At 48.0% G+C, this 15,604-nt stretch overlaps 1 protein-coding gene across 10 annotated transcripts in view; it reads left to right on the top strand.

The window, feature by feature from the left end:
- Positions 1 to 15,604, top strand: part of LOC144175102 (protein scribble homolog) — a 159,161-nt gene that overhangs the window by 100,637 nt on the left and 42,920 nt on the right. For all 10 annotated transcript variants that reach the window (XM_077704178.1, XM_077704177.1, XM_077704185.1 and 7 more), the window contains 2 exons: positions 3,707 to 3,823; positions 15,112 to 15,174. In XM_077704178.1, coding sequence (XP_077560304.1) covers positions 3,707 to 3,823; positions 15,112 to 15,174 — 180 coding nt within the window. The remainder of the gene's footprint in view (positions 1 to 3,706; positions 3,824 to 15,111; positions 15,175 to 15,604) is intronic.

The raw sequence follows: 15,604 nt of genomic DNA on the forward strand, positions 1-15,604 counted from the left end.
GAACAGTGCTTAGGCAAATAGCGCCCTCAAAATTTTGTTTTTTCGTGGAATTGCTGTAACAACCATACGCAGCTTGTTGCTGTCTATTCTTGCTGTTTTTACGAGCTATAGCTATTGTGGATTCACATGTTTACGAATTGACAAATCGATGAAATCGGGCATTGTTGTCATGTAAGAGCACTACTTAGGTTTAGCTTCTCAATATCGTTGAGTACTTTATACACTCAGTAGCACTCTGTCTTAGTCAAGCGAAAGCTTCAACATTCAATGCAAACTGCCCCCCACTTTTAATCGACGTTGATAAAATGCTGTTTGCCAACTCTCTTGAGGGCATAAATTTGTGGTTGTCTTATTACCTAGGTGTACAGATGATCATCGTTTTGTCTGTGGTGTACTCTGGACTTGTTGCTGAAAGTGGTTACCTTTTGTACGACTGCAATTTTCGCCGCTGAATCACATTGCCTGCTGGAAGCGCTGTGTTTCTTGCTTCCTAGAATTTTATCGCCATCACTCTCCTGTAAGCAAGTTACTTTCGCTTTCTTTCTGTTGGATCATTGACGTTTGTCGTAAGGCATGAACTGAAAAATAAAAGATATTTTACCAGGATTCACGCTAGCAAGTTTTTTTGGTTTAATGCCTTTTTATGGTTTTCAAGCGGCGGACATTCGTAAATTCAGCATAACAGTTCGTTTGGTGTTGATTTTTAATTACTTCAACTACCCAGCTCGCAGCTGTCATTGAATATGGCTGTGTACTATGCGATTCTCTTATGCATGCATACGAAATATCAGCTTGGTGGGCTAGGTGCCAGTCACTAAATTATTAGGTGGTATTTCAACAAGAAAACAAATCTACTGCACACATAAAAAGGTAAACATTCATGTTAATTGCTCTTTAATTGAAAACAATTTCGTAAACTCAAAAACTGTTAGGCAAGGCTGTAAAAGCTCACGCTTCTGCAGTTTGGTTACGTATTGTTCTTAATGATGTGCTGTTGACAAGTTACTTTAAAGTGGGGAAAAGGCAATCAGATAGGGTGCTGAATTGCTGACCTTTTTTTGAGGTTTGCAACTGTTAGTTCCTAGCACTGTATGAGTGCGACACTATGGATCCTTGTGAAGTGGAGAAACTAGGTAAAATTGTGGCCATATCCTTTCCCCCGTGATTGCACAGTTTATGCTGTTGATTAATTCGGAAATTTCTGAAAAAGGTGTCACTTTGCAGACCAGAAAACGTGGTAAGTCCTGGCTGGCTTAAAAGTCAAAATTTGTAAAAAGGCGGGCCGTGTAATGCCTTGTATCTGCACCAAAAGGCATAATTGTTGAAATTAGAGCATGTTATAGTAGCGCAAGTACTAAAAATAAAAAAAAAAACAAAAATACAAACACTGAAAAAAAGTGACCCTAGAAAGAACACAAGGTAGCCCAACAAGTCTCTCTTAGAAAAAAAACTCTAAATGAAGAGAAGCGGTGCAAAAATTCACGCATAGCAGGCAATTCTAAAAAATTCTGCTTTTTTTTTTTTTTTTTTTCCTTTCATCATACCCTTGATGTCTTTACCCACACATATAGAACCACATAGCTTACCACTTTTCAGTGTGTAGAACTTTGATCACAGTAGCATATTTAGTGTGGGCTGTAAATTGAAGCAGAGACGAGTTTTAAGCCTCTGTCAGGGCCGAGGTCAGATAATACTTGTGGAGTTACACATGCACACGTCCATGAATACTACTTGTTTTCCCATTCTGTGCTGCATAAGAACAGCACTAACAGCATCATGGCGACCAATGCTGCCACATTTAAAAAAACTTCGTTTTTGTGAAAACTGTTAGAACTCTGTGTGAAATGATGAAATACTTCGAGCTGAGCAACGCTGTAGTACACGAGCCAAGGTATGCTGGTCAGCAAGTGCAAATCTTGTTCCGTCGTGTTCTGATGATTGTGCAGCGTTGACAATTTGCTCTGGAGATCGCCGTGCCACAAGACGTTGAGTAATGGCCCTTGTCCCGAATTTTCTTTTCCTTTGCTGCCGGTGCTCTTAAAAGGCTGAGCCACTAGCCGTAACTGTGAGTACTGAACGCGTATCGCGTGCTGCTGCTTCTTCCAGAAAGCACGATCTGCTTGCAACCCGTTTGTGCGCCCCCGATGCGATTGATGACCTATTTTTAACTTGCTTACATTTGCATCTTGCTGTTCTAATAATCATGTGTGCTGTGTGTGGTCTCCTGATCCATCAAAGTGGAGACATCATTTGAACCCTTTTTCGTTTGCTTTGTTTATGGTGTTTAATCTGCGCACTCAGTCTCGTGTGTTCAAAGGTTCACTAGAATAAAAATAGGCCAAGAAATTTTCATATGGCTTATTCAAAGCACAAGGGGGGATTTAATAGCCTCGTGAAAGAGGGGTTTGATTTAAAGGGATGATGGGATGCTTTGCTGTCACCTTCCTCTGAATGAAATTGCATATCATTCTAGACTGTTTTTGTTTTATGTTGTTTTTTTCCTGTACGATTTTCAACTTGCACCGTGGTTTGGTTTAGTAACAGCATGTGTCATGAACCAGAATAGTCACTCAATAAGCCTGGCCCAGTTCGAAGTGCATTATCACTAGTGACAGTATATCCAGATAAAATTTGACCATGGCAGATTTAACTTTGATGCACTCAGTGGGGCTGCCTGGTTAGCTGGTTAGTTGCAACCAGTTTTTCTAAGATATCTTTACTTTGGGCAGCCTTGTATGTTGTGGGACCTGATACTTTCACAAGTCCACCTTTCTCCATTTTACATTGTATTTTGTTGCCATTAATGATATCTTAGCTTTACGTGCCAATGAAACTAGGTTGAGCCTGATAACATTTCTTTTTAATTGCTAGTCTGTCTTGACTGGTTAATTAAGATTATACAATAACAAACACCCTAGTTTTTTGTAGAAAATGGTAATTTTCAAAGCTAGGACGTGAGGCAAAGTGTCACTACAGGTGATGGTTTATATAGAAAGTCCAGATTTTGTCCCAGACGTATTTTGTCTGTGTTGCTACAAAATCAGTGTGTCTGTTTTAATCTGTTTGTAAGTGCAGGAAAAGGAACAAAACAGCTATGTTTTGCATTTATTTGTCCTTTTTCGTACCAAAGGAATATTTTTTTCCACAATTAAGATTTCCTACCTTAAGCAGACTCATCAGAACTGGTCATTCTAGGGTGGCACTTTTCAACTCGCATTATCTCATGATCGTTTCTAGACTTCTCCCAGTGGTCTTTCTATGTAGAGAGGGCATGTGCTGTCTTAAGTTCTTTGTGTGTCAAAACTTTGTTGATCTGTACTGTGAACCATCACACGTGCTTAAATGTTGGACAAGTTTTTCACTTGTTTGGCTCTCTCTGAAAAAAAAAACAGTGTCTGTGTGTGGACGTGCACTAAAAGGTAGACGTGGGTGACTAACTTGAACCCCCGTTCCCTGTTTGGTTGTGCGTTTCAGTGTGGACAGATGTTTTGAGCTTGGCGAAAACTGTCACGGTCGAACGAATGTGTGTGCGCGCGTGTGTGTGTACAAGTTTGCGAGTTCCTCGCCCCGTTGATTGAGCGCAAGAGCCCCTCTCTGCCTGGGCGCTTCCCAGCATGCCTCTGGTTCTGCCCGATGCCCGTTGCATGGCCGGCGGTTCCTGGAAAGCCGGCTGTGGCTGAAGAGGGCGCCCTTGCCTGTTGTGCAGGAGCTGGTCATTCAGCGGGACGCTGGGGAGAAGCTGGGTATGAACATCAAGGGCGGCGTCCAGGGCCACTCGGGGAACCCTGGTGACACCACTGACGAGAGCATCTTCATCTCCAAGGTCACTACCTCTTACCCCGTGCTCCTCCCACTTAAAGGGAAGCTGAAGCGCTTTCCAAAAAATTTGAGTTAGATTAACAGTTATATAGTTTCTTGCGCGCTGATTCCGAATATCACATTGAAATTTATCGTACATGAGACCAAGTGGCATTTATCTTGCAAAAAGCGCGGCCCCGTTTGAAAGACGCGCGCTTTTCGTCTTTTGACGCCCCTGATTGGTTGCGCCCGTCATGACGTCAAAGGAGGACACCCTTCGGCCGCGCGGGTTGTCGGAAGCATTGCGAACGATCGCGCGGTTGTCTTTGCGGCAATTTAGCTTGCAGTTTAATTTTCGCACATGACTGGAAGTTTCTTTTATAATTTCCCGTGCTGTTGGTTCAATTGTCTTGGAGCTTAAATTTGCTTTACACGACAGAGAACCCCAAAGCAGTGACTGTGACGTCGACTAGTGGGTTCCATCAAAATATTTTTGGATTGGGCAACCAGCATAGGGGGATTTTATACCTTATGTTAATATTAGGTACTGCCTTAACTGTTTCTTATTATACACAAAACCATTTATGCCCAAGATTAATGGGCGTTTTATAAACAATCTACCAGCGAAAAGCACGTACAGTCGCGCTCACTATGACCTACGCCGCTCATTAGTATTCACCGCTTTGTAGAATCTTTGTCTGGCACCCGGGGTAAAGACCAAGCACACATTAGGAGCATAACGTCCTAATGAATCAGGCCTTATCCTAACGTATGTGCCCATAGTCATTGTTTTGTCGATATAATCGTCTGAATACCAATGAGCGGTGTAGGTCATAGTGAGCGCGACTGTACGTGCAGTGCGCGAAAAAATAGCGTTCATGCGCTGTAAACGTATATGCGAGACACATCTTGCCGGTACACGCATAAACCAACAAGCAGACTCTGCTTCCGCATTTCCTTTGTTCGTTGTCGCCCACCCCAGCCCCGTTACTCATCCCCGTACACAGACCCACACGCGCGCGCAATTTCGGCAGCGGCGCTACGGCGCCTCCGCGATGCTAGCTGCACTTCGATGAGTGGCGTCTTACTGCTTCACATGCATTTATTCTGAAAACACTGCAGCATACTAGGGCCTGCTCAGCATTATTGGCTGTAGTAGGGCTTGATTTTTGCTTGTGCGTTGCGCATTCTGCTACAATATTACGGCCACCTCGTTATAATTAACAGACCAGTCGGACAAGGCAGTTACGTTGTAGTTACGTTACTTTAGGTAACAATCACCAAACGTTTGTGATAATGAATCGTTGGCCTGTTTCAGCATTTCTAGATTTAAGCATTTACCGCGCTAGTCGGACAAAGGCCGTATATTTACTCTTCGCTCCTAATTTTTTTTAGTATCATCATTATATATATCACCGACTATCACTGGAGCACACTTGAGGTTCAGTGACAACAAGTGCTTGCCAGGTTATAATATGCAGCCACACGGAATCTTGGGCAAAAAATTAGGCCCCCGCAGTCAACACAAATTATGGCACGGTGGTGGTTCGGAGTAATGCTTTTTTGTTTTAATTCCAGACAAACATCACCTTATCGTGACATGTATACTTGCAAAATAAGTAATCTGGTTGTCTTGGTTCTTTTAATTTGTAGGAATACTGTTTCCTCTTAGTCGGGAGAGAACTTCTATCAGGATTGGCCCCTTGTTTTAGTTTCACCAAAAAATTGTTTTTTTGAACACTGTCCTGGGCCCATAGGGAAAGAAAACCGTCGCGTTTAACGAAACAAGTATTTCCTGAACAAATGTGACTTGGTTTCTGGAATGGAACGAAACATAGCCGGCCAAAGTACAGCAGTATTCCCCATCCTTCCTAAATCTAGAATCTAATGTGAACATTCACGACCGTCGCATCAAAAAAAAAAACGCATTGGAGCGGTTTACAAAGTATTTAACTTAGTGTAGTATATTCTCTGTCATCAAGCACAGCCACCTAGGCTGTCGCTTCCGTATGTTATCAAGCATCCCGGCGTGGAATTATTCTGCTTAGGAATACGGCATGATAACGTATGCCTCGTTTGGCGTTCGTGCATACTTTTTGAACACGAAAATTGTACAAATGAGTGCTATCAACCACAACAACAAGTATCATTCACAAGGAAACACGGCGAAAAGAGCATGGCCGAGGCGGCCGATCCGGGCGGAAGTCCAGGTATGACGTTTTTCAGCCGGTTTTCGCCCGCGCTCTTCGGTCTTCCGGCATCGCGCGGCGAGATGGGGGCGGGGCATCGGGCCACTTTTGTTTGCTCAGTGCGCTGCTTCTATTGCATGTATTGCGAAAATATTTCGTACACATGAACTATTCAATGTGTACTTGCTGCTAGTCAACTTTTCTTTTAATTCTAAAACCGCTTCACCTTCCCTTTAAAGACAAAGCACACGTTGCATTTTTTAAAAAGACTGTCTGGATCACAATGATACCACTTTCATCGCAAACTTCAGACTAATAATCCAGATAATGAAAGTATCCTATTAAGGAGTGGCGACTCCCCAGCACCTTCTGGTGATTTCTCTATGACATCACGGAACCTTGCCGCCGACCTACCTAAAAGCCACCACCAAGAAACATGACTGGGCGATTGTAGTGGGGCCTCTAGTTACGTTTGATCGTGTCACTTGAGTGCCAACAGGCAGTTAGCACACTGGCAACTGCTCACGTAGCCGCGGCAGCCGCAACGGGAGCAGCCGCTCAGCCGATCGGCAGCCGACCGAAACCGCCGCCTTTCACGCCGCTTTTGCCTAGGGTAGTTTTTTTATATTGAACAAAGTTGTCTTAATGGCCCCTTAAAGGGACACTGAAGTGAATTTGTCAAGCTCCCGTTTTTGCTTGCACTGCGCAGACTGGCCCAAATTAGCACACTTTTCATCGTTTAATCAGTTGATAAGTCGGTAATTATTTTATAAAGCCCGGAAGAAGAAAAAATTACGCCCACCTCCCCTATCGAAAACCCTGGTGTGATGCGACGCTGAGGGGGGTCCAAGCGCAAGCGGAGAGCAACCGTCGACCGAAAGGCCGCCGGAGAGCGGCACACCGGTTATATGCGCAGCGCGCCCGAAGGAGAGGAGACTGCGGAGAGAGAGAGTACTGCACACGCGCAGCGCCGCCCACCGGCGGAGTGAGAGCGCGCTGGGCCGCACACGCTCTCACCTGGGCACACGCCGGCGCCAGTGCGTCTGCCGCGGCTATGACGCAACACAATCCACTTTAATCCAAGTCAAGCCAAGCCAAGCTACGCCAATCGAATCTAATCGAATCCAATCCAATGCCCCTCGCGAGAGAGTGTTCGCTATCGGAGAGGAGAGCGGGAGAGTGGCTGCGGACAACAACGGACGCACGCGCACAACAACGGACGCACGCAGGAAGGACAGGGCTGCCGACAAGAGATGCTCTGAGCGTCGCATCTAAAACTACCATGCGCGGTCTGCGGCGGCCGCACCAACTAAAGGCTGTGACGTCGGGAGGGGGTGCAACATGATTGGACGATGTCCAAGATTAGCGTTCAAACAAGTTTCGGTTTTGGTTCTGCAAAACAACATGCTTGACATCCGACGTTATTGTTGGATAGGCATTCACGCCATCTCAATAATCATCATACCGCGCTTCTGTCATGTTGTCAGCTGCAAAATGCCTCAAAGAAGCTTACCAGGATGGCTTGGAATCGTAGCAATCACTAGCCGAGGCCTACGCAGTGGATGAACGCCCTCCGCGTCATTGCAGACGCTCAAATGCCATGCGCTTTTCCCCCATGTTTGGAGCTTGTCTCACTCATGCCTGTATCGTAAAAAGCGTGTTCGCACCAGGCCAAGGGTCTGCTGATTCTGGCCTGTGTCCACTGCCCGCAAGCAGTCAGTGCTTATGGCAACAGCACGCCAACAAGAACTCGCTAGCGCGTCAGTGTCAGTCAGCGCGCGTTCTGCGAACTCGTTCGTGGAGCAGTGAACGTCACGGCCCAAAAATGGTGAATTCAGCATAGAAAACGTCGGCCGAAAACGAAGAAATCAACTTACAAATTCGATTTTGCGATTACCAAAATAACATACCTAGCGCTTCAGAGCACTCGGCCACGAGCGAGCGCTGCCGGAGGTGGATGTATAACCAGTTTACACTTTTATTTAGTTTTAGCATTTCAAGCAGCTTAGATGACTATCTGTTGTACAGCGCTCGTGCAGTAACTGTCCCCCAAATTTCCACAATATCTCATGTCTAGCAATTGCATTTCTTAGATGGAAAAGCGTTCGCAGATGTGGTCGTGCTACTCACCGCTGTGATTGTTCACCCAGCACAAAAAGGTGCTTCCGGTTCTCTAGTTTTGCGCTGTACGGTAAAAGTTTCAGTTGATTTTATTTCCTTAGTACCCATATTGACTTCGCTGACTTCTCCCGCCTTCAGATGGCCTCAGATTTTCCTACTAGCGTACCAGTCAGCGAAGCGTCGCAGGTGCGCTTGTGCAGCGCTTGTGTGGAGCGACCTGGACTTGGAGCTTGATACAGTGTACAAACTAACAAACTAAAGAAAGGCACATTCTTTTATTCACAAACATTGCGTGGCTTAGTTTCAACTGAGCGAACGAATTGTGACGACCCGTTGGTGGCCGGTGGACTAAACGCTGGGCCAACTAACTCTGTCGGAAGGTCGGCGAGCTGTGCAGTAGCGCAGTCAAGCCAAGTCATTTCCTCCTGACATCAAACGAAAACGGCACAGAATATGGGCGAGAATGCAGAGAGAACAGCATTTTTGAATTGGTTTTTCTACTAAATAAATTCGCATAAATGCACTCAGAGTGGTCGAAGCATGGCCTATGGACTCTGGACTACAATTTGCGCAAGTAATCCCTCATTGTTTGCAAATCACTTCAGTGTCTCTTTAAAGTCCAGCTTCTGAAGGGGTGTGACATAACATTGGTGGCTTGATCAGCTAGACTGTAATAGCTTAGCTTCCTGTTTCATGTTTTTTTTTCTTTTTGAATGTGGTATTGTGAATTACTGTGATATATGAGGAAAGAAATTCGAAATTAGGTTGCTTCAAGCTTGTATGGGAGTTACGTTTTCGTAACAAAACCAAAAATTCAAGACCAGAGGCAGCATTGGTTGTGGCATTGGGTTTTCTTCCTTTCCGCTGTTGCGACCGGGCGGGGGCACCCGATCCGAGCTCCATGGCCTCCGACATGCGAGTGGTAGCGTGTATGATGCGAGCGGCCAGCCGCTGTTGCAGCCGTGAAGAAGTCCAGAAGCCGTAGGCTAACGTAACTGTTTACTTCATAGCGAGAGGTGAGCCGAAGCCAAAGAACAATGCCCCGACGGGCGAGGTTACAATACAGGACTCGAGCAGAGCGACAACATCGATTCGCTGCTCTAACAGGAATGGTTTACAACGCTTGGGCAGCTCTATTTATACCCAAAAGCGATAACGGTCAAACGCCAACAAGCTGGATCACGCCACGAACGTCACCGACACACATAACGCTCTTTCCAGAGTTCGTAAGCCGTTCATAGCCTCGGCGCGCGTTGAGTCCGGGAGAGGGGAGAGAGGAGGACTTCGCTGCGATCGACGGGGCCTCTGTGTCCTTGAAGAGCGTGGAGACGAGCCTCGCCGGTGGCCGCTGAAGTTTTGAAATGTGCCCAAAGCGAAGCGTCTGACGCGGCTTGTCGCCACTTGTCACCGACATGATTGCGCCTGTTTTCGAAGGCGCACGAGTGGCTTCGCCGCACAGCCGAGGAGTGATGCGGGGAAGTACTGCGGCACTGGCCGATTCGTAACAGCTTCTCCGCCGGGGGTCCGAGATCCCGATGGATAAGGGTCTTCAACCGTTGTCCGGAGGGATGCTGTCGAAGTGAAGTGCTCGGCAGACGCTCGACTCCAGGCCTGGGCTGTATGACACTGTGCTGGAGCTTCACCGGGCCGGTCACGGGACGAGTAGTGGCTCCCCAAGAACATCTCTGGCTTGATCAGGCAAGCAACATAACAACACAGGAAGACACAACCGCATCGCCGGCAGGTGCGAAGACAAATCCACACTGAAGCTGTACCAGGCTTTTAGTTGCGATAAAATACGCTAATAACTAACTACTGTAGTTATATTTTTGCCCAGCAGTACTTTAGACAAGTGACAAACCTGAAAGGTGACATTTCGCGCGATTGGAAATGTCAGACACACACAAAAAAAATGCAATCGCAAAGGGCGAAACCTGCTCCAGGAAAAACAATGAAATTGAGAAAGTCAGGTGTCTACAGGCCATTTCTTGCCTTAAGGACTCCGACTTAAGCCATCAGCATTGCCATTCAGTTTCCCCTTTTTGTACCGCACTTTAGGTGCACCCGTTCTCTGAACGCTGCTGCGACCGCGTGAAAGGACACCGGTCGTCTTGTTCGACAAAGGCCGAGCGCGCGGAGGAGCGAGCGATATTTTCCACCATTCATACGTTAGGCGCGCACTCCTCCTAGGAGGCGGCGTTCACTTGGCACGATACGAGCTCATGGCTTTGCCCCTCGGTGTGCCCGAATTGAAACACGCGCCACAAGTACGCGCGGAAGTTTTCCCTCTATCCTTCCTGCTCGCCTTTTCATGAACGCGTTCGGCAAGCAAACGCCGGAACGCGTTTAAGTTCTCTCCTCTAGGCTGGTCGGTTCCCGACTTCGGCTCAGCCACAGGCGACACCCGAGCCTCAACTAGCTCAGCCGATGTTGGCTTATCGTCGGGAGTATCAGCTGGGAGTGACAAGGGCACGATGTACTCATTAGACGCCTCGTAGCATCCAACAGTCACTACCTCGTCGTGCCTCGCTGTTTCGGCGGCAGCCTCAGCACGCGAAGACCGAAGCGTGTTCCCGTTCTCATTCATCACTGCCAGAACTACACTACAACTAAGCTGCCCTGTCTGACTCTCAAAAGACGGCTCAGCCGCCTGCGACACCTGAATCTCTACGAGCTCGGCTGGCCGTTGCTCGAGGTCAGCTACCTGAGCTGGTGGCAGGACGGAATCGGCTTGCTCAGTGGCGAGATCGTCATGATTCCCAACTGAACTGTGCAAACCGCTCGCTGCTTCGAATGCAGGCTTTGCCACCACATCGCTCATTTCCCTGCTACTGTCCGAAGGAACAACCTCCGTTTCGGCGGACTCGTGTTGCCTTTCGGTAGCCTCATCGTTTACGCATTCCTGCGAAACGTCGCTATCTTGCGAAGTGTTCACGTTCAAGTCGGTAGCCATTCCCAAGGCCTCCCGCGAATTTGAACCGTCCGAACCCTCCGCCGAGATCTCCAAAACAAACGCCGACACATTATCGCACTCAGTGGACATGCACTGCCCTCTGCCGCCTCTGCTGACAGTCTGAGCTAATGCGGCGTTGTTATCTCTCTCAGCAACCTTGACGCGCTGCTGGGCCGCAACCGTCACCTCCGACTCGCGCTCCCGAGCGTCTGCTACTGGCAGCGCTGGCACGGTGCTTTCCTCGACAACGAGGTCTTTCTCGAGCAACAATTCTAACTCGGGCTTCAGTTCTTTCTGCTCGAGTTGAATTTCATGCTCTAGGTGCTTGTTCTCCCGTTGGAGTCTCTCTTTTTCGAGCTTCTTTCTTTCCCTTCGGATTCGCTCGATATCGAGGGCGTACCATCGCATCTTTTCCTCGTGCTTGAGCTTGCGTTCCTGCTCTTGTTTCTGCCACTCGAGCTCCTCTACTCGCTTTCTTTCCTCGCGTTCCTTACGCTGGCGCTCAGCCTCCGCCTCGGCGGCCTGACGTTTCGCGGTCTCCCCGCCATTGACCAGCTCAATGCATTCCGACAGCTCCTCATCGTCAGCCCCGACAGCGAGTATAGCCTGTATCAGCTCTGGCTTTCTCAGCGCGTCCGTAACATACAAGCGCAACTCTTTTGCAAGCTCCAACAGCTGCGGTTTTTTTGAACGCTTTCAAATTCATGGCCGGTCTAGAGTACTGCTTTCCCACTGCTCCAAAAATGTTTTGCGCGAAAAACCCACACGACAAAAACACATGCCGTACCAGCTATCCTCAGAAGCCTGGTAAAACTCAGTGAAGACAATTCCCGCACTCACCATTGACCGCCGTGAATTCTGCGAAGTCCGAAGCCGCCTTGACGTCCGTGGTGTTGGGTCTCGCATCGCTGGCTTCAGGTGTTACGAAGTTGCCATCCGACCGCTGCCAACCAGTTGTTGCGACCGAGCAAGGGCACCCGATCCAAGCTCCGTGGCCTCCAACATACGAGTGGTAGCGTGTATGATGCGAGCGGCCAGCCGCTGTTGCAGCCGTGAAGAAGTCCAGAAGCCGTAGGCTAACGTAACTGTTTACTTCATAGCGAGAGGTGAGCCGAAGCCAAAGAACAATGCCCCGACGGGCGAGGTTACAATACAGGACTCGAGCAGAGCGACAACATCGATTCGCTGCTCTAACAGGAATGGTTTACAACGCTTGGGCAGCTCTATTTATACCCAAAAGCGATAACGGTCAAACGCCAACAAGCTGGAACACACCACGAACGTCACCGACACACATAACGCTCTTTCCAGAGTTCGTAAGCCGTTCATAGCCTCGGCGCGCGTTGAGTCCGGGAGAGGGGAGAGAGGAGGACTTCGCTGCGATCGACGGGGCCTCTCTGTCCTTGAAGAGCGTGGAGACGAGCCTCGCCGGTAGCCACCGAAGTTTTGAAATGCGCCCAAAGCGAAGCGTCTGACGCGGCTTGTCGCCACTTGTCACCGACATGATTGCGCCTGTTTTCGAAGGCGCACGAGTGGCTTCGTCGCACAGCCGAGGAGTGATGCGAGGAAGTACTGCGGCGCTGGCCGATTCGTAACACCACCTAACCAGAAATGTAGTATCTAAACAAAGGCTTAGAAACTGTATTTGGAAAAGCAGTTGTCTAATACAGCCTTTGAAAAAGGACAGGTAATCGCTGCGAAGCTCAGCCGGTACCCACCTAGGAACTTAGTTCATCAGAATAGTAGGCGTGTCAGAACGAGGACGTTTATCATGTGCAGTTGGCTCATTGTGCATTACAACCTTAACTAAAATATTGGGAATGAGGTTCTTTCACCCTGTGTGGAGCTTATGTGGGCACATGTAACCGTAAAAGTACGGCAGTTTCTTTATTGAAACTGGGCAGGGAAAGGCATGAAATGAAAGAGCAGAATATTATCACTGCATTTCTTTTTGATTGGTTGATTGTATGGTTTAAGCGCCGACGCAATGCAGGCAATGAGGCATGCTGTAGTGGAGGTTTCTGGGTTAATGTTGACCACCTGGGGATCCTTAAAGGAGCCATGAAGAGAAAACAAAAGTTTGTTTTATTCGAAAGATTAGGTGTTTCATAGTACCCCAAGCGCTTTCCCGGAAGCAAATGATGCTTTATTCACTGAGAAATAAGGCAATTTGAGCCAAAATTTTAAATCTCCCGCTAAAATTGCACATTTGGTGACGTGAACAATGGCGTCATACGAGCCGGTCCATGAAACAGATACTTAGTATGTCGACTCCATATAGCACCCACACGCGGGAGTCAGACAGGAACCGAAACTCGTGCCGAAACCGAGACGGCGGCCATTTTAAAAATACTAGTAAAACCTAGTGCACCCGCAGCCCTAGTCATGGAATCGCCTGATCCGGAGAACAAAACTCTCGCCGAGGAGCTAGGGCTTGCATTTAACAACCTCACACCACTTGAACGCTCAATGCTTCTAAGTGCACGAGCGGCAGGAGTTGTGGGATACGCGGTGGACGGGAAAGCGACCATTCCGCGATAGCCACAACAGACGAACGCCCTGCCGTCGGCACCACTGCCTCGTCAGCCCCGTCGCGACGGACGAATACAGACTGGTACGTATGTGCCGTATTTTTATTACGGTTAATAATAGTTCAATTTCAGTAGCAGTATCGCTTATGCCAGTTGGCCGGTGTCGTGTATGGAAAGCCATTCGCGCGAGCTCTCTGCTCCGACCAGAAAGATACGAGCGTCAATGCGCGGTGTGTACGGCATTTTGTTCCCCCAAGGTCAGAGCACTTTGACGGTGATTTGATGAAGTCGGCAACGAGCGCCAGCATGTCCCAGGAGTGAGCTAACGTAAGGGTCCCTGCCGTAATCACTTCGTCAGAAATGAAGCGAGCGCACTCGTACTTCCTTTAGCTCCCTTTCTCCTCCGTTTGCAAAGTTCACAAAACGTAGCCACTTGCTTCGCCGCGGTTCGTCGTTTGGCAGCACATGAAAGGAGATCTCTTCACCGGCGGAGATGTCGCACTCCCTCGACGATTTGCCCGTACTACATGGGCATTTCAAAACGCAGCAACGAAATTTCATTGTAATGTACTCGAACAAACTGAAGTTTTCAGTGGTTGTAAACTAGAAATGAGCTCGTAACGACAGCAGCAAGCCAACACCATTCGAAACTTATGCGACGACTGGCACTATCTCGTCGCTTCTTGCTGTTCCTTACTCCCCTCGTTTCTATTTTTACCTTTGCTGGTTGGCGATATGACGGCCAACCTCCTGTGAAGGGATTACGATACGAAGCAAGGTCGCGGCTGTGCGTGCTGGAACGGTTCGTTGGCCCCGAAGAGCCTCGAACCCGAAAATTCGTCTGCGCGACGGCGAGATGTCGAGCTCGGCCGGCGGTAGTTTCGTACGCATTGGCGCACACGCTTGAGTGTTTCGTTCGGAACTTCAACCGTTTACTCCACTGTTCTTTGACATAAAAAGAATGTGCAGTATGTTTCACGGGCATATAGCTCGCTATGCAAACTGTAAGCCCTGCCTAACATGCGTTTGCTTTTGCCGGCCTCCGCCAATCGCAGAGCATTCTCGAGTGACATCATAGGTTCTGTTGCGCAAAATTAGCTGGTGGGTCGCGTTGTCATTTCCTTTTTTCCTAATTATGTAGCTTATTTGAGCGAAGTTTGCGCTATAAGTGGTGTCGTTATGGTTCTAAGGAGGCAACCTTTCGAATGAACCAAACTTGTGTTTTCTCTTCATGGCTCCTTTAACCTGCGCTGAAATCTCATACACACGGGCATTTTTGCTTTTCGCCTCCATCAGAAAAGCGGCCACCGCATTTCATTTTAATGACGCTGCTGTACGTGTTCAGGTGTCCATTGAACTACATGTCTTGATTTATGAGTGGCTATTTTCACATCCACTTTTACAGTGAATGTACATAAAAAAGGAAATTCCAACTAGTGATGCGATTTAATTGCAACGAGGCTGGGTGGTAGTAGCCCGTTGCTGTGCAGTGAATGACCTACCCGTTCACGCTATGCAGGTCAACCCCAATGGAGCTGCCCTGAGGGACGGCAGGCTCAAGCCGGGCATGCGGATTGTCGAGGTATGTGGAGCCACGGCCAGGCTGACATGGTAGGAATAGACCTTGAGGAAGATGACGTTTATTTTATTGTCCATGCATTAATTCCCACTCGCTGCGTGGGAACGAGAGCAGTCTCGTTGTAATTCTACCAAGCTCCTCATTTAGTCGTTGATAGCTTGTTCTTACAGCATCCATAAAAGCTTGTGATAATACGGGCTGCAAGCAGTGTGAACGTTAGTATGTGCTGGCCTGACGTTAGACCCAATATCACAATGTCGGCTGCAACGTCATCAACTGGTACCAATCAGCTTGACATGCACTGAATTTGACGTTGCTTGGGATATTGTAAGGTTCGGCGTAGAAGCTACCCTACATGATGAAGGCCTGACAAGGGAAGTTGGCCAAAGCTCTTGGTCATAGTAGTGGAGAGAAGAAAAAGACGCAGAAAGTA

The sequence above is a fragment of the Haemaphysalis longicornis genome, unplaced genomic scaffold, assembly GCF_048455015.1.
Source record: "Haemaphysalis longicornis isolate Haplotype H1 unplaced genomic scaffold, Haemaphysalis longicornis Haplotype H1 scaffold_3, whole genome shotgun sequence".
Lineage (NCBI taxonomy): Eukaryota > Metazoa > Arthropoda > Arachnida > Ixodida > Ixodidae > Haemaphysalis > Haemaphysalis longicornis.